Source organism: Mesoplodon mirus, assembly GCF_964341445.2.
Source record: "Mesoplodon mirus genome assembly, chromosome: 3".
Classification (NCBI taxonomy): domain Eukaryota; kingdom Metazoa; phylum Chordata; class Mammalia; order Artiodactyla; family Ziphiidae; genus Mesoplodon; species Mesoplodon mirus.
The window spans coordinates 159,539,424-159,564,841 of record NC_138978.1 but is presented as its reverse complement, the minus strand read 5'-3'; the positions used below and the strand labels follow the sequence as shown (position 1 = coordinate 159,564,841).

General features: G+C 35.8%; 2 protein-coding genes across 11 annotated transcripts in view; one reads left to right on the top strand and one right to left on the bottom strand.

Annotated features, from left to right (window-relative positions):
- SMG7 (SMG7 nonsense mediated mRNA decay factor) overlaps window positions 1–25,418 on the top strand; it is a 72,348-nt gene that overhangs the window by 26,957 nt on the left and 19,973 nt on the right. For all 10 annotated transcript variants that reach the window (XM_082616069.1, XM_082616067.1, XM_082616065.1 and 7 more), the window contains 7 exons: window positions 4,828–4,859; window positions 7,255–7,372; window positions 9,139–9,271; window positions 17,948–18,119; window positions 19,672–19,743; window positions 20,854–21,004; window positions 21,391–21,526. In XM_082616069.1, coding sequence (XP_082472195.1) covers window positions 4,828–4,859; window positions 7,255–7,372; window positions 9,139–9,271; window positions 17,948–18,119; window positions 19,672–19,743; window positions 20,854–21,004; window positions 21,391–21,526 — 814 coding nt within the window. The remainder of the gene's footprint in view (window positions 1–4,827; window positions 4,860–7,254; window positions 7,373–9,138; window positions 9,272–17,947; window positions 18,120–19,671; window positions 19,744–20,853; window positions 21,005–21,390; window positions 21,527–25,418) is intronic.
- Window positions 9,747–10,271, bottom strand: LOC309800037 (glycine cleavage system H protein, mitochondrial-like; the record flags this gene model as incomplete). The annotated part of the gene is made up of 1 exon (XM_082613847.1): window positions 9,747–10,271. One exon carries the CDS (start codon window positions 10,269–10,271, stop codon window positions 9,753–9,755), a length of 519 nt encoding a protein of 172 aa, XP_082469973.1. The 3' UTR covers window positions 9,747–9,752.

Here is a 25,418-nt window from a genome sequence, read left to right as displayed (position 1 = left end):
TCTCTATCTCCTTGGGTTTCTTCAGCTATAAAGTGGGGGCGGTAATAGTACATAGTGAGGATTGAATGATTACCTTATGGAAAGCCCTTACTTCAGAACAGTGTCTGGCAATAATAAGTGCTAAATATAGTGTTAGCTATTTTAGTATACCTAGTGCATTAGAATGCATTAAATGTATTTATAGATCTTGATGATCATGTTCTCTCCAAGAGTATTGTTTCAGATGGTTAGCTTTAAACATATTTGATTATCACTGAATGTTTCAAACTTTATTCAGCCTTTTAATGACTTTCTCTTTTAGTGTTTGATAGAAATGCTTAATTTCCCTTATTATTTACGAACTAAGACAATATATTTAGTATTCTGAAAGCTTTATATTTTATAACTATTTAATAGTGCTATTTTATTATTGAAGGCATGATGATTTTAGTTCTTGGATTCTTCATTCATTCATTCTTTTCATTAATTCCTTTAGCTTAAAGTAAGAATAAAAAGGATCTCATGTGGCCACACCTTCTAGAAGCCAAGAGGAAGCATTTAAAAACTATTATCTCTTTATATAAGCATTGTAACGTTAATCTTTAACAATATTGGTCTTTAACAAAACCAGTAGGTCATTGAGGTGTAGTATTTTTTCTTTATAAAAAAGTAAAATAATCAAATAGCCAATTTTGTGCTAATCTTTGTGAAAGCAGTTGGTATAAGATCACATATCTATTGATTTGATTTCTTGTATATTATACATTATTTAAAAAAACTAAAAGTTGTGTAGGGGTGGGAGGATAGGGATTCCTTTTCTTGTGAGATAATTTTTAGTTTAACCCTCTCACCTATCTAAATGGGTATTTTTGGTACACCGAAAAAGGAAGAGTTAGTGGATAATAATATATAAGCCTAACCATGTTTTAAGCAATTTGCAGATTAATTCCATCAGAAATATAGCATGGCCTACAAGTACTAACTTTCTGATTACATGAGACTATATTTTAACATAGTCTTCTTTGTGACAAGATTATGACATTAATGAATAAAAATAGATCTTTAGTCTGAGGAAACTGTTATTGATGATTCCTCATAGGGGAAAACTGTTTGGTTTGGGAACTTACAGATATTCGACTTCTCATTTTTGATGAAGTACTCCCTGAAGCAGGAGAGCCAAACTTTTTCTGTAAAGGGCCCAGATAGTAACTGTTTTAGGCTTGGTGAGACATGTGATTGTTGTCTCAGCTACTCACCTCTGCCCTTGTAGCAGAAAGCAGCCATAGACAATATGTAAACGAATGGGCGTGACTGTTCCAATAAAATTTATTTATAAAAATTGATCCAGTGTGAAGGAGGGAGTTTCATCCACAGGCTGACCACTGCACTAGAATGTGAATTTTACTTCTTGTGGTCCTTTTGATAAAAATCCCAGGTATTTATTTCCTAATGTGATCTTTTTTAAAATATCTATTTTATTTATTTATTTATTTATTATTTTTGGCTGTGTGGGGCCTTAGTTGCAGCATATGGGATCTTCGTTGCCCTTCATTGCAGCGTGTGGGCTCTTTGTTGTGGTGCATGGCGCGTGGGCTCCAGAGCGTGTGGTCTCTGTAGTTTGCCGCGCACAGGCTCAGTAGTTGTGGCGCACGGGCTTAGTTGCCCCGCGTCATGTGGGATCTTAGTTCCCCGACCAGGGATTGAACCCACATCCCCTGCATTGGAAGGCGGATTCTTAACCACTGGACCACCAGGGAAGTCCCTGAACTGATCTTTTAATTTAGACTAGTTGACTTAAATGTTAGGGTTTAATTGACAGAGCACAAAACTGAACCTAGATAAGTCTATGTTAGCTTTTTATGTCATAGAATTTTTTAATTCTAATTTAAAAGAAATAGAAATGACTTGGACTTTGGAATCAGAAAGAACTAAGTTTGTACTTAATTGTACCTAACTGCTTTGTGACTATGGACAAATTATTTCACATTTCAGAGATTCAACTTCCTTGTTTATGGGATGGGAATCATAGTAGCTATCTCCCAGGGTTGTTACATTTTCCATTTAGCTAGCTTTTCACCATTTCAATTTAGCAAGGTTATTTTAGTCATTAACACACGTCTCTTTCAGAACCTAGGAGAGAACTGTGCACAGAGGAGCATCTCTTCCCCTGTGTTACTAAGTAATCAGAACTCTTGGAATTTCAAAATGCTTGAACATTCACGTCAGATAGTTTTTATGACATTTTTGCCCTTTTGTTAGTGTTTGGATTTTTAGTTTTACATTTTTCTTGGGCAGATTATAGTGTATAAAAATGTAGAGTGAAATTTTGATCTTTGTTTATCAAAGCCTAGAAGCCTGCTCCAGAAACTGTTAGAATTATAGTTCTTCTCTTACTGATGGCCTATCAAAGAAGCAGATTATTTGGAAATAGTTCCTGTTATATGCTCAATATGATCTTCATTTGACTGGAAATTGGTATCCTCGTTAGGCAGATATTAGCATACCAAGATGACATTTGTGCATCTTTATAAGCAAATCTTGTTTGGAAAGAGAAAACAATCATTAGACACATGATCCTAAGTGTATCTTGTATAAACTAGAGTATGTATTTTTAGCTAAGATATGGAAGCATTGTGAAATATGTCCTTTGTAACTTTGCAGCTCAGAATGAAAGGTATTGAATCCAGTGGAGATGCATAAGTAAAGTTGGCTGTCTCAGTATAAGGTTCATAAGTTAGTACTCTAGGAGGGTTTTGGGGTGGGGGAGGAGAGGAGGTTGTTGCTAGGTTAGGATGTGTGCTATTCCTAAGTATGATCTTAGGTTTTAAGGGCATAAATCAAATACCTTGTGAGGATTTTTTTTTTTTTTTTTTTTTTTTACGGCAAAAGTTTAACACTCAAGCTAGGCTCTATGGATAATGGAATTTGATGTGATGTTACCTTTTAGGACTAAGTGTAGCTGTTTATTTGGTATTGTTCATTTATATTGATAGTTCTTGTGGTTTGTGGTTTCTATAGCATCCTATTGTGATTCTATTTGAAAGCTTAATTTTTAAAAAATATAGATATCTTTTTAAAAGCTAAGAAAATAAAAAAAGATTCATGTTATGTTTTGATGAAACTAAAATTCACAATTGTTACCAAATAATAAATTACATAAAGCATTTACAGTAAAACTTTTAGAATCTCTAAATATTCTCTAGCTTTTATGTCAAATTTTGTTTTTAAAAATGGAAATCTCGTAAGTTTATATACTTACCTTTTTAGAGTATATGAAAATGATTTAGCTTTTTTCCTTTCTTCACTTAAAAATATGTATTGAATGCCCACTGTGTAGGCAAAGTTGTGATGGTGAGCATTCCTAAAATCTGTGATATACACTGTAAAGAAAAAATACAAGTGCTTTGAGAGCATAAAACAGGAATATCCTTCATGTATGCAGGGTTCAAGTAAAGCTTCCTGAGGAAGTAATGTCTCTACTGAGACAAAGGATGAGTAATTATCCAGACAAAGGAGGAAGATGTATTCCTAGCAAAGGGACTCTTCTTTACAAAGGCCCTGAGAGTCAAGGGAGCCAAGCACATTGGAGAATCCAGAAAGAAGTCCAGGGGCTGGAACACAGAGATCAAGGAGAGAAGAGCATAATGGTAGAAGTAGAGTACAGAGACTCTCTTCAGTTACAGAGGGCTTTGTAGACCACTTTAATAAAGATCTTGGTTTCTACCCTAAAAGCAGTGGAAAATCATTAAAGGGTTTTAAGTGTGCAATTGGTGAGGTCAGATTTGCATTTTTTAAAGATCCCTCTGATAGCAGTGGAGAGAGCAGAATGAAGTGAGACAAGAGTGAAGTAGAGAAAACAATTTGGTGGCTTTGCAATAGTCCAGGCAAGGGATGGTTGTAACTTGAATTATAGTGACTGAAGAGGAAGTAAAGGGAGAGCTCCAGATTCAAGATGTATTTGGTAGGTAAAATTCTTTGGAGTTGATAGATTACCAGGGATTTGAGAGAATGTTATCATGGATGACTTCCAGGTGTCTGCTTTTCACAACTGGAAAGCCATGATACATTTGCTAAGGTACAACACGCTAGAAAGAGAACCAAGCATGGGGGTGGGGATGGGTCATGAGTTCAGTTTTGGACCTCTTGAATATAGGCAATTCTTGAAGAATTTGGGAGAGAGAAAAGAAGCAGCAGCTAGAGGAAAATCTAGGATAGAAGGTTTTAAAATCTGTGAGAGAATAGGGCATGTTTAAATACTGTGAGAAGGATCCAATAGAGAGGGAAGTTTTTAAATTATTGAAAGAGGGGAGAGGGTAATTAAAGGAGCAGGAATCCTTAAAAAGGTTAGAAAGAGCATACCTAAGTGTAATTACTGGTCTTAAGTAAGAGATGCAGTACCGCTAGTATTTTAACAAGAGTAAGAAAGAAGAGGGCTCTGTGACTGTAGGAAGTTTAGTAACTGGGCATTGTTTTTCCTGAGGTATGGGGCTGTCCTTTGCCGAAAAGAATTGGGGAGAATGGAGATTTGAAATAGTTATAGTGGCTAGTGAATTGAGAAACATAGAATTTCCTGGCCTCACTGAAGGAAAATTTGGAGGTAAACAGTAAGAAAATGAACTCTACTCAGTAGAAGAGTTTGCGATGACCCTGTGAACTTGTGAGCAATGGCATCAATTTGCCAAGATCTAACGCTACTCTAAACATTAAAGCAGGGCCACTGTTTGCAGTGCCACAAATAGAGCTGTTACACATTCTTACTGTCATACATAATTTTACTTAACTGTTAGTGTTCCTTATGTTGGGTGGGCCTAGTTTGTTTCTAACTGAGATTCGTTTTCCCTTTTCCAGGCAGGCAGAAGTCCTGAAGGCTGACATGACAGGTACTGGCTAGCTCTTTTGTTCTTCACAACTTAGTTTATACCATTAACTTAAGGGAAGTGTATCATCTTATTATACCACTTGTAGTACTGTCCTGGCTGCCAGAGGGGATGATAACTTACTATTTCGTTTAAATATTTATTGCTTTTATACTTTGAATTCTTACTTAGATGGCTTGTCAGCATTTTTATGTAATCTTTGCTACACTGAGTTGAATATTACTTAATTTAATGCATATACTCATTTAATTTTTATAAAATACTTATCAGCTACTTAAGAGATGCAGAAAAAATAATTCATATACCATATAAACACAAATATCTCATGGTATTAGATTTATATCTTTGTGTTTATAATTCCCCAAACTTGAATAGTAGGTAAACCTTCAGAAAAAAATGTTTGCAGGAAAACTCTTGCAAATTGAAAGTCCTTGAAATTGAATGAGCTACCTTGCCACTTTTCTTTCTTTTCTCACCTTTTTTGTTTTGAATAACAGCCAAGGTGTTTTGGAAAGAATAACTGGAATTAGTCACTAAAAGGAGCAGATGAATTTAACTCCAAAATAAGGAAATATATGGCAATAACTATGTAGTGATCAATATGTTCTCTGTAACAGCATAACAGCAATATGCTTTCTATAACCATCCTAAAATGTAAAAAAACAGTAAGTGCTAATGGATCTCATCCTAATTTTTGAAGATTTTAGTTCTGCAGTGAAACCTGCAAAGAAGAGTTAAACTTGTAAGCAGCATACCTGCCAAAATTTACAACCAAGAGGAAATGGGCTATTTAGATCTCTTCTCAACCTCTAGAATTGCAGGCTAATGTTCTAAGAATTTTAGATAATCTCATTGTCATCTTGCTCAAGAAAAAAAAGGGGAAAAAAGCCAAAAACACTTTTTATAGGTTTATAGTTCTTCCCATTATTAACATAACTGTCATCATCTTCCATACTATGGATTCTGATGTCAGCTCTGAGCTACTGTATTATGCTCTTGTATTGGCATTGTAAACATAATCTATATTGTGTGACAGAAATTGTGCATGGAACCATGTTAAGCCATCTATATACCTTTTACATTTTCTTAACTCTTGAACACCCTCAGTAAGTAGGCTTAGGGTTTGACTTTTGTAGGGGACATTTGACCTGCCCAGAAGGTGACCTGTCCTTAAGATATTAAATCTCCTCATTTAAATGACAGTCTCACTGATAAGTCAGTTAATGATCCCTTACATTCCTTTTCCTGCAATCAGTGAATTGAAGCAGGGTTGAATAAATCTATAAATCAATTTATTTAGTCATTAAAAGCTTAATAAGGAAGGGACTGAGAACCTGATACCAAAAAATAGACCCTATTTTTTAGTAGCCAGCAAACTCTTGTAAGGATTAACTCTGATGTCTGGGAGATTCTCTGTGCAGAATAGGATTATGCTGGCTCTAGATACTAATAGCAGACCTAAAGAAGAGTGAAGATTATGCCATTGTGCAGTGGCAAAATACTAAATGCAACCAGACAGGCTAACTAGCAGCCGGAAATATATAATTGCAAAGTCCATTATTAAGTTCTTCTATTGAGGCAGCTCACTGTCAATTATTGCACTCATAAGCCTAGTAATCGGAAAGGCTAATGTGCCTTGTAGGACTCTGGCAGACAATATGGCCCCAGTTTGGTATTACATATAGTTATAGCCTGACTTTCACCTTGCACCCAGTCTCTCATTTGGCCTCTTGAGCAGTTTAATCACTGTCTGCTACTGGTCCTCATTTACATTAAATAGCAAGTATGTATTGCTCACAAAAGTGTCTTGGCAAGCAGTCTACCGATTGTTAAAATAACACTCACTGTCAAGACTTTATTGGCTTGACATACATAGGAGAGTAGGAGTAATAGCAGAATGCCCAAACAGCTGCTGGATTGTGAGCTGACAGGAGGATTCTGTAAGGACAATTGTGAGAATGATTCAAAAGAAAAAGAGAAAAGCTGCTTTGGACAAAGAGATATAGTTATGAGAGTAAACAGACCAACTTGGCAGTCCATTATTTCAAATGGGGTGACTTATTATGAGGCATATGGCTTCCTATGGTATGAATGCATAGAAATCCAAACCAAGATCAAAGGGTGAACCATTCTCTTTTTTTAAGCCTTTTTCATTTCATGGCGTTATTTCAAAACTAAAAGACAAATACAGAAGCACTTTGAAACAGATGTAGTCATTAGCCAAAAGGTGAAAGTCATCTGAAATGTAGTAGTATAAAACTTCTGCAGCTATCTGTGATATCTGTTTAAAGCATGTTTTTGCTTTGGGGAATGGAGAGTGAAGGAATTTCTGGTGTGGCATAATGGTCTTAACTATCTGTTTATCTGTCTACTGTTATGTTTTTGTTTTGTTACTCAGATTCTAAGCTGGGTCCAGCCGAGGTCTGGACATCCAGGCAGGCTCTGCAGGACCTGTACCAGAAGATGCTGGTTACTGATTTGGAATATGCTTTAGACAAGAAAGTAGAACAGGATCTGTAAGTACTATCATTTGGGATGTCCCTGTAAGATCAGGAATCTCACCAAGACTTTAGAATAGAAGAGAACAATGTGGTTGTTTCTTTTTAACCTATTTCAGAGTAAGCTTTTTCAATGAAAAAAAAAAAAGGAAAGAAATTCTAATACTTGTGATCTTTTTGAACAAAATATTTGACCATTGATATTACTTTAGATACAGTCTTAGGTAGCAAGAGGAGAAATGTTTAGAGTTGAGTTTTATTAAGGTCTTCAGGGCGTATCATAAAAACAAATTTGTATGTGTTTCAAGTACTAAGAGACAGTGTTTGGATTCTCTGTATTGTATTCAGTCCTATATTTGAGCCATGATTTAAAAAAAGAAATATGAAGTAGGCTTTCTTTGATAAATATGATTCTATAAGTTTCTCCCAAAGGAAAATGTGTTTACATTGTAAGGAAAGTTCTTCCTTTTAATCCAATAAATAGGTATTTCCTTTTTTTCCCCCCTAATAAGACTAGAGAAAGATTTTGTATATTTAGGCTATTCCACTCATTCTTTCTATTAGGGGTGAAATAGCAGATGACCAGATCCCCAACTGAGTAAATAAATGTCTTTCATGGAAGGCCTTGCCTTATAAATTGGAACAAGGACATTAGCCTGGTGGAAAATCAAAAATCAAGAATATTCTTTTTAATAAGCCTGTTACCCTAAGTAGTGGTGAAGATTAGTTTTTCCTATATTGCACACCTAACCTTTATATTGTTGGGAGATCTGGTAATAGAGCTTAATCACAACCACTCAAACCCATATTTTTGATACTAGAGTCATGGATAAGATGGCATCAAAAATGCTGAGGGAGTGATTGATTACCCTCATAAATCATTAAAAACCCCAGTGCTTCAAAAGAGCCTCAAAAGCTGCTGTTGATAAAGAATTAGGTACTTTTCAGGTAGGTTGTAAACCCTTTATCTATCTGTGTTTGCTTCCTTCAGCCAGTAATATCTTCGCTCCATCCTAGTTCCCTTTTTTTGTTTTGTTTCTTTGTGATTTCCCCTGTGATTTCCAAATTAGGGAGTGACTGTATTTCACCATAACTGAATTTAAAATGATTCTCTATACAATTTGATTAATGAAAGGCATTTTATAGCAGGATTTTGGTGTGCCATATTTCAGCATTGTGTTGTTTCTTAGTTTGAATAGCCAAAATTGAAATGTCAAAATGAGTTTATATTTCAAGCTCTAACGAAAATATTAACCCCAAGAGAAATAAACAAACTATTAAATAGAGCTAGAACTGAGTGCTGTGGGAAATAAGTTTTAGAGAAATAAGAGATATGGCTTAATATTTACCAAAAAAACTCCCCCACCCCCACCCCCAGACATGCCACTTGATACAGAGCACTCACATATTTTTTGACACAATGGTGCAATGTATGGAAATTTGTTAATAGCTTGCTTTTACTTTGGTCTTGCCACTGTAGTTCTAATTTTGTGCCAGGATTCCTAAATAGGTTCTAAGTCTAGTAGCCCTAAAAGATTAATAACTGAAGCCACAGTCTGATTATTCGAACATTTGGTAAGTGTTTACTAAGGTCAGTTGCATTCTACTGCTTGTCTAGTCTTGTTCAAAGGGGAGCATAAAGTTATTTAAGTGAATAACTTTAATGCAGGTTTACTGTCTAGTGTGTTATAATTATAACAAACAGTTCTTTCTTGTTCTCAGGGGGACCAGTGTCTGCCCAGTGAGTCACTGCTATACCAAATAGAATTACATTTTGTTTTCAGCTGGAATCATGCCTTTAAGAATCAGATCACAACACTACAAGGCCAGGCAAAGAATCGAGCAAACCCGAATCGGAGTGAAGTTCAGGCAAACCTTTCTCTGTTCCTAGAGGCAGCTAGTGGCTTCTATACTCAGGTGAGTTCTTCACTGTATACCAATTTTCCTAAAATTAGTAGTGAATATTCTCTTTGTACACATCTTGTTCATATAAGCACTTTGGGGTACCCACTATATGGTCCATCCAGGAGTTGATCACCTATAATCTCAGATGAATCAAAATGTCTGAAATTACTTACCATAAGACCTTTAAAACAGTAAAGACTCTGCTCTTAAAAAGGTGATGGTTCAGCTTAAAGGTTAGAGGTATAATTGTGTGAATAAAAAAAAAGGATAATGAGAGCAATGCCTTAGTGAAACAGCAGAAGTAGTGAGTTACAGGTGGTGGTAGAGCAAATGTAAATGTATGGGTGTAGTCATTGTGAAAGTAACAGCGATGTTTTGCCAGGTAAGAAATAGTCAAAATTTGTGATATCAAGTGAGTTTTCATAGTATTATATATACAGTAGAATTTTGTTTGTTTGTTTGTTTCAAACTAGTTTATTTAGGGGTTCCATTTTCACTCCTCAATGGATTTTATGTATTTCTCATATGTTTCCTCACTCATTAGTTCATCTAGTTCTGAAGGGTTACTGAGTGTCATCTTGATCAGCCAACCATCTTCATAACAAGATATGTTGACAAGTCCTGGATTTTCTGCTAGAGCTTCATTAATTTCAGTTACTTCTCCTGATAGAGGAGAATAGAGTTCACTAGCAGCTTTCACACTTTCCAAAGCACCAAATTCCTCTTGTTTGTTCAATTTTGTCCCAACTTCAGGCAGACTACAGTAAACAGCATCTCCCAAAGCTTCCTGTGCAAAATTGCTGATTCCCACTGTTCCAACACCATTTTCTGTTGTTACCCATTCATGTTTGTCTGTGAATTTACGACCGGACAGAATGGGGCCGGTGCGCAGCACCCGGCCGGCTCCCGCCCGCAGTCCCCAGGGCTGTGGCGGGCAGGGCGCATTGGGCGCAGAGATGGCGCGCAGGCTGCAGACCGTAGCCCGCACGCTCCCTGCCATTCGCAACACCATGTTCGCTACAGTAGAATTTATCTGGAGCTTCAGTGCTATTAAACTACCTAAGAAATAGAGTAGCCTTTCCTCAGTTTGAATAATAAGCTATTATTTATTGTCCTCAGAGACTTTCCTTGTCCTTAATTACATCTTGATATGACTTCTGAATCAGGCAAGGTAAAAGAATAAATAAATCTTTTTGGACAGTGAATTTTATTTAAGCAGAATTCTTTAGAAAACATCATCTCATCCACTTGTAATAGCATTCATAATTTAATTAATAACATGTATATAAATTCTCATCTTATAATGACAAGACAAGGTGTTGCAGATCTTGCTCTGAAAGAAATTCAAGAACCTTCTCTCTGTGCTGCTACTTGACCATTGCTACCTGTATTTTGGCTGCATTTTGGTTTTACTACTTCTTAGAATGAAGAGAAAGAAAAGACTGTTAAAAGATATCAAATAGCCATCATCTTACAGAGATTATTTGTTTTACTTAGACTATAACATTCATCACAGTTCATCATTGAAAGAACTCAAGTATGGTTCTTGTTCTCAAAATTCATTTTTAAATTGATGCCAACTTTTAACAAAAGCTGATATTTCTGGAGAGGGGGATTGTGGTTTGCCGCTAACTAATCCTTATTAGCAGATGTTAAAGATTAATTCATTCTACAAGTAGCTATTAAAAGTCTACTCTTCATAAGGCACAATACTAGACACTGAGAATTGGAGAGAAAAGAGACCATCTTTAACTTTCAAGGGAATATCCAGTCTAAATGAGGAGATGGATACATTAATAGATATAGGGTTTCTTTTGGCTTTCTGATTATAAAAACATGCATACCAATTTCAAAAGATCTGAAAATTATAAAAAGTCAAAAAATTTTCATTACCCTCTCATTCAGGATAAATTACCCCTTTTAATATGTATGTTTCTAGTGTTTTTATACTTTTGTACATGGTTGTACCTATTCATTCTTGTATCAGCTTTATAAACATAATGTAAGTTTTTCCTTGTATTATTAAACAGTTTGATAAGCATCTTTGTTTATAAAGCATTTTCTCTAATACTGGATTACTTCCTGAGGATAGGTTCTTCATTGGATGGTGAATTAAATCATTGGATGAGTGGAGCTTTAATACTATTGATACACATAATTGTTTTCCCAAAAGGTTATCATATATATTTTTGTATTTCCATCAGCAGTTTATGCAAGTGTCTGTCTTGACATCCACTCACCAGTGTTAAATATTTCAATAAAGGCAAATGAATGATTAATTGAATAACTTATACTTGATAGATGGAAAATAATTTTTCATTTAAAATTTAATGTAATCTAATTACTAGTGATGTTGAACTTTTATATTTTATTAAATATTTGTACTTTATATAAATCATTTATTCCCTTTCATTGTTCAGACCCTAGTTTTTTCCATGGTGATTTGTCTGAGCTTTTTCTATATAAGGGGATATTAATTTTCTTCCTTTTTTTTGACAAACATCTTTTTCTCCAGTTTCTTCTGTTGTTCTTTCATTTTATTTAAAGTTTTTTGAAATACAGAAGTTATCAGATAGTTTTTGTTTTTACAGTACAGTGTTTCCTTTTCCATTTGTCCATAGATTAGTGGATATTTAACAATAACAATAATACTTATATTTAAAAGAACAAATAGATATTATAATTCAAATATTAAAATTTGAAAACAACACCAGTATCCTGCAATAGAGTAATGGTTAAATAAATTATAGCCTATCTGAAAAATGGAATTATGAAACTATTATAAATGGTATTTATGAAGATTTTTTTTTGAGGTTTAGTTGATGTACAATATTATGTTTCAGGTGTACAACATAGTTACAATTTTTAAAGGTTATACTCTATTTATAGTTATTATAAATATTGGCTGTATTCCCTGTGCTGTATAATATATCCTTGTAGCTTATTTATTTTATACATAGTAGTTTGTACCTCTTCATCCCCTACCCCTATCTTGCCCCTCTCCCTTTCCTCTCCTAGCTGGTAACCACTAGTTTGTTCTCTATATCTGTGAGTCTGTTTCTTTTTTGTTATATTCACTGCTCTGTTGTTTTTTTAGATTCCACATATAAGTGATAACATGCAGCATTTGTCTTTCTCTTCCTGACTTATTTCATTTAACATAACATCTTCCAAGTCCATCCATGTTGTTGCAAGTAGCGAAATTTTGTTCTTTTTTATAGCTGAGTAGTGTTTCATTGTATATGTATGTATGTGGGGACACACACACACACACACGCCACACACCACATCTTTATCCATTCATCTGTTGATAGACAGTTAGGTTTCTTCCATATCTTGGCAGTTGTATATAATGCTACTGTGAATATTGGGGTGCATGTATCTTTTTGAATTAGTGTTTCCATTTTTTTTGGATTTATGCCCAGGAGTGGAATTGCTGGGTCCTATGGTAGATCTGTTATTATTTTTTTGAGAAACCTCCGTACTGTTTTCCACAGTGGCTGCACCAATTTACATTTCTACCAGCAGTGTATGGGGGCTTCCTTTTCTCCACATCCCCACCAGCATTTGTTATTTGTGGTCTTTTTGATGATAGCCATTCTGACAGGTGTGAGGTGATACCTCATTGTAGTTTTAATTTGCATTGCTCTGATGATTAGCGATGTTGAGCCTCTTTTCGTGTGCCTGTTGGTCATCTGTATGTCTTCTTTGGAAAAATGTCTATTCAGGTCTTCTGCCCATTTTTTAATCTGGTTGTTTTTTGATATTAAGTTGTATGAGCTGTTTATATATTATTTTGGATATTAACCCCTTATCAGTCATATCACTTGCAAATATTTTCTCCCATTCAGTAGGTTGTCTTTTCGTTTTGTTGACTGTTTCCTTTGCTCTGTGAAAGGTTTTAAGTTTAATTAGGTCCTATTTATGAAGTTTTTTTTTAAGATGAGGAAATTGTGTTATTATTAAGTGAAAATCATGATGTAGTATTATGTGTATATTTGACTCTACATGTTAATTGAATAGCCTTGGCTCAGTGGGGTATTGACAGAAATGGTATCCCAGCCCCCACCCCTACTTCACTACTTTCAACTATGCTTTGTTGAATTCCGGATTCCCGTCATAACATCTTGGACAGATTTCGTACCGTTCTGATTGCTCTTAGGTTTTTAAACATAGTCCAGTTTTAAAACTCCAGTCTCATCTCCAGCTTAAATCGTTCCTTCCCTCATGTAGTAGAAATTTAAACTGTGAACACAACTGAAGTAGGGAGGGAGGGGTAGTAGGGGCTTGCTGCAGCCGGCCCTGGTGGAGGTAGAGGGAAAGCATCCACTTTCTGCAATACATTTTTATATTAGCCATTACACAGACTTGTTTGTTATCTTGAAAAATGATTCTTAACCTTTTTTTTATGATGTGATATACATGTAACACATTTCCAAGGGTTTGATTGGACATTGATAAATCCAGACAAGTAAAGCAAGAATCATCATTTTTGTTGAGGGGGCATGTTATTTACAAAAACACTTTATAAGCAAGTCAATAATAAAATCATTCAAATGTCTCAAAGTGTTGTTTTATAAAGAAAAATATATAAGTAATCTAATTTTGAAGTTTATTTTAAAAAATTTTTATAATCAAGCATTCCCCACTACATTCCATAGGCAATGGTTGAGTGATCACAACAGTTGCAGAATGAGCAACAATAAACTTTTTTTCAGATCTCAACATTAATAGGACTTGTTGCTTGCATTTTTTGTTGTTGTTATTTTGGCTTGATAATTGAAACAGTTAATGATGTTGTGAACAGTAATGTTCATATATCTTTTTTGATGACATGCAGTGCAGATTAAGCTACCAGATTGGGGAAGTACACCAAGTCCAAATCATTGTACAGCCTTATAGACTAAGATGAGTTTTGAATTTTAATCTTAAGTGTAGTTGCAAGCCATTGGAAAGTAGGCAAGGGAATACCATGATAAGATTTGCATTTTTAAAAGATTACCTTGGATGTTGTGTGGAGAATGAATTAGCAGGTCAAGAATGGAAGGTAGTTAGCATGCTGCTGTAGTAATGGAAGGTTATTAAGGGATTTTTGAAGTATAGCCAGTAGAACTTCCTGATGGTTTGGATTGGATGTGTGGAATCAGGGTAAGGGAAGAGTCAAAGATGACTTGAGTTATCAGATTGAGCAGCTAGCTGCCTGGTTATACCATTTACTGAGATAGGCAACACTGAGGAGAAGGCAGCTCTATCCATGTTACATTAGAGAGATGCCTGTTTGAGAGGAGGGGTCAAATAGGTAATTAGATAAGCTTGGAGCTCAGTGAAAAGGGCAGGGCCAGAGTAAAATTTATGATTACAATAAAGAACCTTGACTTAGACATTAGTGTTTGGCATGGGACTAGGTGGGAACAGGTTTGGCACAGGAGGAGCCACACTGCAATAGAAGAAAGTCAGAGTGGTGCCTTGGAAGCCAGAGAGAAAAGCATTTCAACAAGAGGAAGGGGTGATCAACTCTGTTGAGTGCTACAGAGAAGTCAAGTAAGGTGATTTAAAAGTGATCAATTAGATTTGACAATATGGAAGTCATTGGTGAAATTAATGAATACCATATTTCCTCATTTCTAAAACTTTTTCATATTTTAACACCTCTGAGATAGGGATAAGTTTACAAAAGGTGGTCAGTCACCATCTAATTGGCATTGGTTTTTTTTCCCCTCAATGTTATGGAAATAATAGTTCATCTTATAATTTATGGTATCTTGGATTTGATGAAATGTGTCTGCAGTAGAGTTCTTGAGACAGAAATCTGAGTGGAGTAGATTGACAAGAGACTGATACATGATTATCCTGTGAAGATGATTTTGACTTAGATATTTTGTTAACTATTTAAAGCATGGTTGGGGGGGATGAATTGGGAGATTGGGATTGACATATATACAGTACTGTGTATAAAATAGATAACTAATGAACACCTACTATATAGCACAGGGAACTCTAGTCAGTGCTCTGTGGTGACTTAAATGGAAAGGAAATCTAAGAAAGAGTGTATATATGTGTACATATAACTGATTCACTTTGCTGTATAGCAGAAACTGTCACAACATTGTAAAGCAGTTATACTCCAATAAAAAATAAATAAGTAAATAAATAAATAAATAAATAAAAGCATGATGCCTCGAGCCAGAACCAAACTCCCAATCGAAGTAAAGATGTAACATCATGCAGTATGGGTTTTTTTTTTTTTTTAAACATCAAAGAACAGAACAGTAGAGTAGTCCTTATTCTAAGAAAATGGGAGCCCAAAAGAAAGCATTCTCATTAAGTTTCTATAGTAAATTAAAAGATGGTATTCTCTATCTTCATAGTTAGTTCTCAGTTCTTAGTGTAGAGTGAAGAGCTCATAGTATAAAAGAGTTTTCACAGACTAATTGCCAAATATAGTTTTGTTCAACTTATTAAACATGTGTTTCTCTTCTTTAGTTCTACTTCGTTTCTGCCTCTAAACTAGTGCTCTCTCACCTGGAATCCTGAACCAGCAGGAACTTTTCTGGTATCTCTACCTACAACTCCTGGGTTCTGGCAAAAATTTTATCATAAGACATTCACATGAAGTTTCAACCATACGTGATTTACTTTTCATGAACTTTTCTTGTTTCTTTTTGATAGATATTCAACCTTGCCTAATTTTCCAGTCTGTTCTTTAAGTACCTGTTGAACTCAGTTCTTTATGCTCTGTTATGTTTCTTCTTGCCATCTTCCACAATCATCTGTTTTTGGGTTTCTTCCATTTTTTGTTCCTTTCTTGTACTTCTTGCTTTTTTATATTTCCAGACTGGCCATCTGGGCACTAATTTTCTTTACTCAGTTTTATGTCAGCAAATTTCTTGCCTATTAGAAATGTACAGGTATAAGTAAAGATGTAGATAATTGCTGTGCTTCATGAGAAGGGAATACAGGATTTTATATTTGGTTATGGAGGTGGTTTTTATCTTAGGAAAACGATGGGACATTTTATATCCTGAGTTGGGTGCTCAAGGTGTTTTATTTTGTATTGCGAATTCTGCGCATATTAGAGTGGTGATAGAATCAAGATATTTCTAATTCTGTAACCTTAGTCAAATGACTCGATATTTTTGTTTTCATATCCTCATCTGAAAAAATGGAGCTTCATATCTACATACTGTATTGCTACCAGTTTATCACAAGGAGAAAGTGAGACAAATGTATCAAATAACCCAGGGAATGAAGTTAATTATAAATGAAGAATATTCTGTTGGCTTATGCTGTCATGTTTGGTATCTTTCCCTCCCTTCCTCCTCTCTCCTGTTCCTCCCTACTTTGTATACCTGTCTTGCTCATTTAGCTATGAACTCTTTAAGGACACAGATTTTTTTTAATTCATCTCTGTGTCTCTATTGCTTACCATGGTGTGTGATACAGTAACCAAATATGTGAATGATTACATTTGTAAGTAAATACTTGAATGAATGAGAATAGAGTGTGAAGAGCTGTGTGGGGGCCAAGAATGAAACCCTTGAGGAGATTAAGGTGGGAGGAGAAAAGCCTTTGAATGAAGGACACCGAAAGGCAAGATAAAAAGAACTAGAAAAACTCCGTGATCAACCATAACATCAACTGTTTTAAATGTAGCAGAGAGGTCCAGTAAGATGATGACTAGAAAATGTCCATTGTATTTGCTTATTTATAACCAGTTGTCATACAGACAGCAGTTTCAGTAGAGTGGTTGTGGATGTTGGAATGGGGAGAGAAGGGGTTGTGTGGAAGTCAGATCATAATGGACTAAGGAGTGAACAGGAATTGAGAAAGTAGATATGACACGTGGACTCTTTTGAAGGAATTTGGTTGAGAAGAAGAGACATTAGAAGGCTGCTAAAGGAGAAATCTAGAGTCAAGGGAAAGTGCCTTTGTTCTGTGTGTTGTGGTTTTTTTAATAATAATACTTACTGTTTATTTTTCATGGGCAACACTTTATAGGCCACAGCAAAGAAGCTTGAGAAGTTGAAAGTAGATTTAAAAAATGAGAGGATGACAGGCAGGAGGCAGAAAAGAATGAAATAGCATTCTCAGGCAGAGAAATTATCTCTGACCAGGAAGAGGAACCCTCTTATACCATAAGACTAGAGAAGAAAGGAAGAAAGAGCGGGTGCTCTACATAATATCGGAAGTTCCTTCCAGACCTGTAGTACCATGAGATCTTTTGTGTATGCAAAGGCACAAGTTGACCTTGGGCTTAACAAAATAAGTCTCAAGAAACTCCTGAAGTCTGCCAAATAGGTTGGTTTGTATTTAAGTCAAATTTGTAACCAACCACCAGTGTTTAATGGGTTTTGTGTGTTTCTAATAGGAAAAGAAGATAGATAGATAGATAGATAGATAGATAGATAATTTCATGGAGTTGCTTGCTGAATGAGTCTGAATACCCTCCTTAAGTGGTCCTTTTTTTAATGCTGCTTTTCCTTTTAGATGTACATCCTGGGTTCTAATACTTGAGAAGTCAAAAGATGTGATTTGTAATGAATGTTACTAGTTATCCTACGAGAGGTTATCCTATCTCAGGTGTCAGAAGTATGCGATATTACTTACACATGCAAACTTTACTGTTAGAGTACTTCTGACTTACCAGTTCTGACTCAATACTAAATCTTGCTTATGTTCTCCTTTTAGTTATTACAAGAACTGTGTACAGTGTTTAATGTAGATTTACCATGCCGTGTGAAGTCTTCCCAATTGGGAATTATCAGCAATAAACAGACGCATACCAGCGCCATAGTGAAGCCACAGTCTAGTTCCTGTTCTTATATCTGCCAGCACTGCCTCGTCCACCTTGGAGACATTGGTGAGCCATTGGTGTGAAGGAATTGATAATGCATTCATGCTTTTCTTTGGAGTAGTCACAGAAAGAAATTATTTTCCTTTAAAAATACACAACTTAGATTGTCATAAGAGGAAACTATAAAATGTATTTTAAGGAACCTAGATTTTCGGAATGCTTTGGGATTGGCAAAGGATCTTGAAGGAAGTAACTTTCATATTCAGATTTAAATTTTATTCAGACTTTATGCAGATGTAGGCAAATAATAAACCAGCAAAAATGTAATCAAAGCTAAATTTTTCAAAGTGGTGCCATAATATTTTCTAAAGTCTGTACTCCTTTGGAATTGTGGGGTTTATAAAAATAAGTCATTCTGAAGCTTAGATTGCCTTTTTTTTCTTCCTACCAGTGCATTAAAAGCTCATTTTTAATTGTTTCCTCTTTAAAGTTAGATTTGTATTTCCATTTTATATATTTTATCTGGGAATGTTATATAACTTATTTATTCTTGTTCATTCCTTTAAGGTGACCTAAAAGGGTTGTAAAACAAATTAACTATAGGATTATGTTTTGGCTGTCCTCAAATAACAAGGAATGGAGAGCATTACTGCTTTAAGTTCAAAGATTTTAGATTTCTTGTTGTCATAAATCATTGACTCCATGAGAGGTCACATCAAAGTAAGCACTAAAATTTCTACAGGGAGATTCAGTGAGTAGTATATTTAGATTGGTTTTGCTTTCAATGTATTCTTTGCACACACTTAAATAATATTGCAATAGGTATGAGGTATTTTTCAAGAAAATTTATTTATTTATTTTTGGCTGCGTTGGGTCTTCGTTGCTGCACGCAGGCTTTCTCTAGTTGTGGCGAGCAGGGGCTACTCTTTGTTGCGGTGCACGGGCTTCTCATTGCGGTGGCTTCTCTTGTTGCAGAGCTCGGGCTCTAGGCGCGCGGGCTTCAGTAGTTGTGGCTCGCGGGCTCTAGAGCGCAGGCTTAGTAGTTGTGGTGCACAGGCTTAGTTGCTCCGCGGCATGTGGGATCTTCCTAGACCAGGGGTCGAACCCGTGTCCCCTGCATTGGCAGGTGGACTCTTAACCACTGTGCCACCAGGGAAGTCCGGTATGAAGCATTTTTCAAAATCACTTTATAAGATATTGAAGAAATACATAAATTTCAGATCATATTGTATAGTGTTTTTTGTTTTGTTTTGTTTTTAAGTGCCATATAACTCACCCCTTCTTGTGGGCCGGCTCCAGGTCACCAGCATAGTCCATAGTGGGAGCTGGTGATGCATGACACTAGAGGACCTGAAAAAGGGGGCTAGGTAAGCTTTAAAATTGGTTCCATGCTGAATGTCCCAAATAGGGAAGGCCGGATAGACACTTCACACATAATCCTATAGTTAATTTGTTTTAAAATATTTTCTGTTTTTAATCATCTTAATTTAATTTTAATGTGTTTATTAATTTTAAATTGTTAAACTATAGTTGTTTTGGAAATATTACCCTAATGCTTGTTTTATCTGTTTGTTTGTTTGTTTGTTTTTAAACGAAACTTCCTTTTTCCTCCTCTCAGCTCGATACAGAAACCAGACCAGCCAGGCAGAGTCCTACTATAGGCATGCGGCTCAGCTTGTCCCCTCTAATGGTGAGTGGGCCATGTCAACTTGTGGTTGATTATGACACTTTACTCTAGATATAGAAAAATGGTAAATAGTTCAAGGCTCATCTTTCAAGTGTTAAGAAACCAAAAAATGTTGAGTTTTGGTATTGATTATTATATTTTTCCTTTTAACTGTACATTCTCTGTATCTGGAAATAAGTTTTTTAAACTAATATTATGATTGTCAGTAAAGCAATATAAATAGAATATCTCCTAATGTGATCTAAAATTGTTTCAACAACTCTGGCTTCCTTAATTACTTATAAAATAATTTTCTTTTTTTTTTTTTTAAATATGTGCCTGATTTTTTTTTTTTTTTTTTGCGGTATGCGGGCCTCTCACTGTTGTGGCCTCTCCCGTTGCGGAGCACAGTCTCCAGACGCGCAGGCTTAGCGGCCATGGCTCACAGGCCCAGCCGCTCCGCGGCACGTGGGATCTTCCTGGACCGGGGCACGAACCCGCGTCCCCTGCATTGGCAGGCAAACTCTCAACCACTGCGCCACCAGGGAAGCCCCCTAATTTTCTTTTTAATACCATCATTTCCCTCCTAGAAAAATTATCTCTTATTACTAAAAGATAATGCTTTTGTCTTTTGATGGCTCCCAAGATAGGCATTAGTGGTGATTCTTGAATTAAATTACTGTAGATGTTTGGTGATCTACATTCTTGTTAAGCCACATTGAAAGTCCTTTAAATTCTAAAGGAGCCGCTTAAAGGCAGGGATGGCAGTTGGACAAATTATTTCATGTTGTCTGTGGCTGCTTTCCCACTACAGTGGCAGAGTTGAATAGTCGTGATAAAGACTCTTAGATCCACAAAGCCAAAAATATTTATTGTCTAGCCCTTTCTGAAGTCTTACTTGAACTTATTGTGCTCTTCATCTGAATTATGTGACTTTTCAACCTAAATATAATATGTACCATAGCTGACGTGTGCTGTTTTACATTATGCCATTTTTAATGAGGTAGTCATGAGATTTACTTCATGAAATACTCCCCGTTGTCAATATAAAGATTTAAAAACTGACCTTCTATGTTCTGATAGCAAGACTTCATGCATTTTGGGTTGCTTTAGAATCTTAACTTTCTCCTCTAGGTCAGCCTTACAATCAGTTGGCTATCTTAGCTTCTTCCAAAGGAGACCATCTGACCACAATATTCTACTACTGCAGAAGCATTGCTGTGAAGTTCCCTTTCCCAGCTGCCTCTACTAATCTACAAAAAGCACTTTCTAAAGCACTGGAAAGGTAGGGTTGACTTTTCCAAGAGGACTTTGTAACCTGGTAGCCTTCACCCCTCAAATTTGGGCATGTAAGAAATAATGGCCAGTTACCTATGCTTCTCTTCTCTTAGGTTTGCCTAATTTCTAAACATATACATTACAATAGTTTTGCATGTAGTCATCACTGAATTTCAACCAGTCAGCCTCTGATTTGTTCCCAGTGGAGGAGTACAGGCTGCTGAGTACTGACTCATCTGAGTGTGTTGCAGTTGAAAAGTCAGTCAGATGCCGAATCCTCTCCTTGAGTCACAGGTGCTCAAATAATGTGTTTTTGCAAATCGAAGTCTCTCCTGTAAGAGGTTTTAGCCATTTTGTTGCTTAAGATTCATGGAAGTTTTTCTTTCGTTTCAGCCGGGATGAGGTGAAAACCAAATGGGGTGTTTCTGACTTCATCAAGGCCTTTATTAAGTTCCATGGTCATGTGTACCTGAGTAAGAGCTTGGAAAAGTTGAGCCCTCTTCGAGAGAAATTGGAAGAACAGTTTAAGGTTAGATTTTTTTAAATAGAGAATTTTTTGTCTTGTCTAAATGAGGAAGCATAAGATTTGGAGGAGGCTTACTCCCACTTTTTATGTCATTACTTAATTGCAAACTGTTGATAAAAACTAAATTTAAAGCATGTGAAATTCTTGCATACAGCATTCCTTCAGTTTAAACTGAGGTGCTGTCTATATAAAGAAATACAGCAGCAGTGTTTTCACTAAGTAGCTGAAAATATCATTTGGCAGAAAATATCACAGTGGGAAAAAACAATTTTTCCTCCTTCCTTCTCAGACCAAGCACCTTTCTTTTCTCAGGTTTGGAAGTCCTACATTTGATGGTTTCTGTATTTAGATATGATTCTGTTACCTACTTCATAGACAGTAATCCCATTCTGCAAACCGAGCGCATTGTTCTCATTGTGCTTTGATCTATCAGAGTTTGTGCTTGATTGAAGGAATGTAATGAGAGTTTCATTCAGCAGGAATATGTTGTACTAATTTGTATAAGGAGATAAAATTAAGTAACCTTTGTTCTAATTATATATATGAAAATAATTTTTTATTAGTATATTAAATTAGCAGTGTAAATGTATAATTTATATAATATTGAAGGAGTCAAAATTAAGTATTAGTATTAATTTTATTTTTAGTTCATTTATTCAACAAATATTTGACTAGTATGTATCAGTCACTGTTTTAGTCACTAGAATCAACAGTAAACAAGACAGTCTCAAAGAACATTTTATATTTCTTGGTTACTTCTGAGTATCTATACACTTGGGGAATTGTCTGTAACTACTTTACAGTTTTATAAGTATTATAAAAGTTTCACATTCCAGAGATTGTTGAACTTAGACAGTTGAGATAATAAATTAGCCAAATATAGTCAGTGTGAAATAGTTTTACAGATAATCATTTTTAGTTGATACTTTTTATGTGTAAGAGATCATACTAAATAACTATAATAGACACAGTTTGTTTTAAAATAAGCTTCTAGAGTCCCCTTCTGTTCTTTGCTTCTCTTAGTGACCTATTTAAATTTAGCCCATGATTTATAGAGTTGGGTACATGAAAGAAACAACCAATTTTTTAGAGCCCTAGGCTGTTCAGCCTAGAAAGAACAAATAAGACTAAATAGTTTCATTATAAGTTCTCAGTTATACGAAGGATTATTTTAAAATAACACACCTTTGTCTTCCTGAGGTCAGAAATAAAATCTTAAAATTTAAATAGAGACTGTAGGGGGTTACTGAGGGGGTCTCTCTTTTGAGAGATTAAGAGTCGGATTGACAGCCATCTTTCTTGGATGGTTTAGGTGCAGTCCCATTAACTAGCAGGGAGTTGGACCAGATGACGTTTTGATCTTGCTTCCAGCTCTGGTTCTGTGAAAGATATACTCCCTAAATGGGGAGGAAGGGGGGACCTACCTTAGTGAGATCTTCTCTATGTAAGTTATTCTTGTATAGAATCTAGTCAATTTTGTATTTGGTTCAACCTCAAATACTAATACTCTCTTCAGATATATTTCTGAATGTGAAGTTCTGGTGAGTGTATGTGGGCAATTGCTAAAATACACTTTGAAATATCATTCCAACACTCTGAAGTTAAACATAGTATGAGGCAGATCTATTTTAAACCTCACCCAGTACTGGAATGTCAGAAGAACGTTGTTGGAGTGAAATTTTAGCATAGTTGAGTAAGTATTTCTAAAGCCTTTATAGATAATTAGTAATATCCACATGTAAACATCAGTGTATCTGTCTAACTAGCAAGTCTTTAGCTACTAAGCAGAAACATGTACCAACTTGAGGTTCGTTGAAGGACTTAAGGCCTGGGATTTAGGAATTGAGATACAAGGCTTTTTCTGTCTGTTAAACGTGTGCTGTTTCTTTCTTTTTTTTTTTTTGCGGTACGTGGGCCTCTCTCTGTTGTGGCCTCTCCCGTTTTGGAGCACAGGCTCCGGACGCGCAGGCTCAGCGGCCATAGCTCACGGGCCCAGCCGCTCTGCAGCATGTGGGATCTTCCCGGACCGGGGCACGAACCCGCATCCCCTGCATCGGCAGGCAGACTCTCAACCACTGCACCACCAGGGAAGCCCTGTGCTGTTTCTTAATGGTATTTAGTTCAGTATATTCCTCAGCTGCTGTTGAAAGTGTCTTTGAGGAACAATAAGTCAGTTCTGGTTTGATTTCGTTCCCAGGGAACTCCTCTTGTTTACTAAAATACAATCCAAATGTTATGAAATTACAACTGAATAATTACATATTTACTTCTAAAGGCCTGGGTTATTCCTTCACTAAGTGTTTGAGTACCTACTGTCTACTGTTTACTTTTCTGAAGCTCTTAGAGATATACAGGGGAGAACAAGACAAAGTCTGTGTGTTCATGAACTTACATTATCATTTGCTAGTACTAGGTAGGCTGCACTCATATGCTTTAATGTTTCTGTGCATACACTAGGAAAAATTTTTTAAAGGGCTAGGATTTGTTCGGTAGGACATCACCTTCTAGAATAAATGCCAGTGGATTTATAGATACAAGGGATACATTGCTATAAACTATGCTTACAGGAAAAAAATGCCTTTTGAAAAATACAAATTAATATTCTCATGCCAATATTATGCATTTCTGTAAATGATCAGCTTGATCTATAAGGTTGGATGTAGAGATGGAAGGAGAAGTTTTGTGGGAGAACTCTGGAGAAGAGATAGCATTTCAGGACATACGGAGTAGAGGAAAGAAAAATGGTCGATATCTTTTAGAAAAGGAGTGAGCATTCTTGATGTATATACTGGAAAGGCAGATGACAAGGAAACAGAGAGATGATAGGGAGAACAGAGTTAAAGAAAAGTAGAATTGTATTTTTTCCCAATGATAACGTGAAAGGTCTTATTAGTAGAATTATAGAACTTATTATGGATATTTCAGATTCTTTAACTGTGAAAAAAAAATCTCAAATAGGCTAGACAAAGGCAGCTGTAAATTTCTGAGATGGTAGGATCTCTTGTCACTGCTGGTAGAACTGAAAGTAGTTTTCTGTTTCCCACCATAAGGTTAGTGACAGTGAATTGCCCACTTTCTCCAAAAATTTTCCCTGGGGAGGGAGAGTACTTGGCTATGCTAAAGTGTAGGGCAAAGCCAGGCATCATCTCTAATAGCTATCAACTTTGTTAGGAACTTGTGTTTGAAAAATATTTTATATGGGAGTAATCTAAATTACTGTAGATATTAAGGTAGAAGGGTGATGAAGTTAAGGCTAACTGAGAGCATGTAGTGAATTTTTCCGTATAGTGCTTATTAGCAGGTCACTGTGAACACTTAGTTATTAAGTAAAAGAAATTTGATTATGAAGACCATGCTTTTCTAATAGGGGAAAATGTAAGTGTAATAATTTGTTGAAGCACCTATAACACTTGTTAATGATTGCTTTAGTTTACCATTTACCCTGTGTTCCAGATATGTTCTTGCTATATGTCTGATTTATAAATAAGTTTCTTTTGGGACTTCCCTGGTGGTCCAGTGGTTAAGAATCCGCCTTCCAATACAGGGGACGTGGGTTCAACCCCTGGTTGGGGAACTAAGATCCCACATGCCTCAGGGCAGCTAAGCACACATGCTGCAACTACTGAGCCTGTACGTTGTGGAGCCTGTGCACGACAACTAGAGAGAAGCCTGCACGCCGCGACAAAAGATCCCACATGCTGCAACTAAGACCTGACAGGGCAAATAAATAAATAAATAAATACACAAATAAATAAATAAATAAGTAAGTAAGTAAGTAAGTTTCTTTAAATGTGTCAAGCCTTTGAAAGAGTAAATCTTATGACAGATTTTTTTAAGTCATCTATTATGTGCCAAGAGTTCAAAACATATTTTTTGAATCTTTTTATTTGAATTT